Below are 1,814 nucleotides of genomic sequence, written 5' to 3' on the forward strand. Positions count from 1 at the left end.
GGCTATTTTTTGGTTGCAGCTGTTATTGTTGTTTGGCGGGCCTAGGCTGGGGATTCGAACCCGCCACCTTAGGTGTACGTGGCTGGCACCTTAGCCGGTTGAGCTATAGGCGCCGAGCCTTATGTTATTTTCTATACAGGTCCACACCATATAGTATTCACATCACAAATTAGCTCTAGAAACCTATCTTTGGTATTCTTGGATTTCTCCTTTTTTATTTTTCGAAAGGCAGAGAGATGTGGTCTTGCTCCATTGCCCTGGTTAGAATACAGTGGTGTGATCATAGCTCACTGTAGCTTTGAACTCCCATGTTCAAGCAGTCCTCCTGCTTCATCCAGGACTACTAGTGCATGCCACCCCGCCTGGCTAATTTTTAAATTTTTTTTGTGGAGACAAGGTTTCACCATGTTGGCCAGGCCAGTCTCACAGCCCTGGCCTCAACTGTTGCCTCTGCCTTAGCCTCCCAAAGTGCTGGGATCATAGGTGTGAGCCACTGTGCCCAGCCTGTTCTGCATTTCACATGTGTAATTCTTTTTCATCAGATACCTCTGTATAGACTGAAAATCTGAAAACTATTAATTCACCTCAAAAACCTGACTGTTAATTAGAACTTTCTGATTCAGAATGCAATACCAATTGTAAAGTTCTATTTAAATCTTGAATATTGTTCTTTCAAACTGAAACCTTTTGTGACTTTGAGATTGCCTCCTTAGTTTACCAGAACCCTAAGTAGTCATGCTTCTGTGTCCCTGCCTTCCGCCACAGGGAAGTTATTATTCGTTTTTCATAAGACAGTTGACATTGTGGAGTGTCAGAACAGCCTTTGTTTAGAGGTTGGCAATAGTTTTATTCTAGAATAAAGACAAAAAACTGAAGTGATCTTATGATGAAGAAACAGTGCTGTTTCTTTTTTTGGCGTTGTATTTGAAAACTTAGAATGTTTCTCTAGGTTCTCCTATCAGAATTTTTCAGATGGAGTTTTCTTTTCTAAGTCAGAGGAAATATCCTTGCATTAGTGAAGCGGTAGTTTAGCTCCTTCCAGATCTCCTGCATAGGTAGAAAAAATGATAGAAACTTGTTTTGTGGCCGGGAGATTTTTATTTCTCCATCCCCAAATAAGCAGATTGGAAACATTAATTTCAGTTAATTTTGAACTTTTTTTTGCTAGTGTTATACCTCTGTCTCTAAAATTAGAGGAAATATGTACCCAGTGGTTGGGTTCCCAGCATTTTCCCAAGTTTCTGATTGTTCTCAGCTTACCAGTCTACACTGCTTCACCTTGTTGTACTGATTCACCTGATGGTGGGGCTGAGAGACAGTTCTTCCCAGAGTTTGTTCTTAGGAGTGAGTAATGAGTAGTTTTGGAAGTGGGAAACACAACTTCTGAATTTACTATCTTAGACAAATTGCGTATTTAGAAGTCAGTAAAGGTTTAAAAATGTCCTTTGATATGACTGTATCTTAGTAAAATTTTTAAAAAACTACAAGGGCACCTATTTTCTCTCATACCTGTCTCGGAAGTTAGGAATAGCTGACTCACCATGTCATTTTCACTGACTCGTGTTTTTCTTTATTCTTGTTTCGACAGAACAAAAGCCCTTGTTTTAGAACTGCTGGCAGCCGTTTGTCTCGTCAGAGGCGGGCACGAAATCATTTTATCAGCATTTGATAACTTTAAGGAGGTAAGCTATGCTGTAGCTTTAATAAGAATGCTCACACAGGCTCGGCGCCTATAGCTCAACCGGCTAAGGCACCAGCCACATACACCTAAGGTGGCGGGTTCGAATCCCCAGCCCGGACCCGCCAAACAACAA

The 1,814-nt window shown here is 41.1% G+C and overlaps 1 protein-coding gene across 4 annotated transcripts in view; it reads left to right on the top strand.

Moving 5' to 3' along the window:
• FMNL2 (formin like 2) overlaps nt 1-1,814 on the top strand; it is a 323,617-nt gene that overhangs the window by 255,657 nt on the left and 66,146 nt on the right. For all 4 annotated transcript variants that reach the window (XM_023516789.1, XM_023516791.1, XM_012808972.2 and 1 more), the window contains exon 9: nt 1,589-1,682. In XM_023516789.1, the coding sequence (XP_023372557.1) occupies nt 1,589-1,682 (94 nt within the window). The remainder of the gene's footprint in view (nt 1-1,588; nt 1,683-1,814) is intronic.

This window comes from Otolemur garnettii, unplaced genomic scaffold, assembly GCF_000181295.1.
Source record: "Otolemur garnettii isolate 467f Iridium unplaced genomic scaffold, OtoGar3 scaffold00098, whole genome shotgun sequence".
Taxonomy (NCBI): Eukaryota; Metazoa; Chordata; class Mammalia; order Primates; family Galagidae; genus Otolemur; species Otolemur garnettii.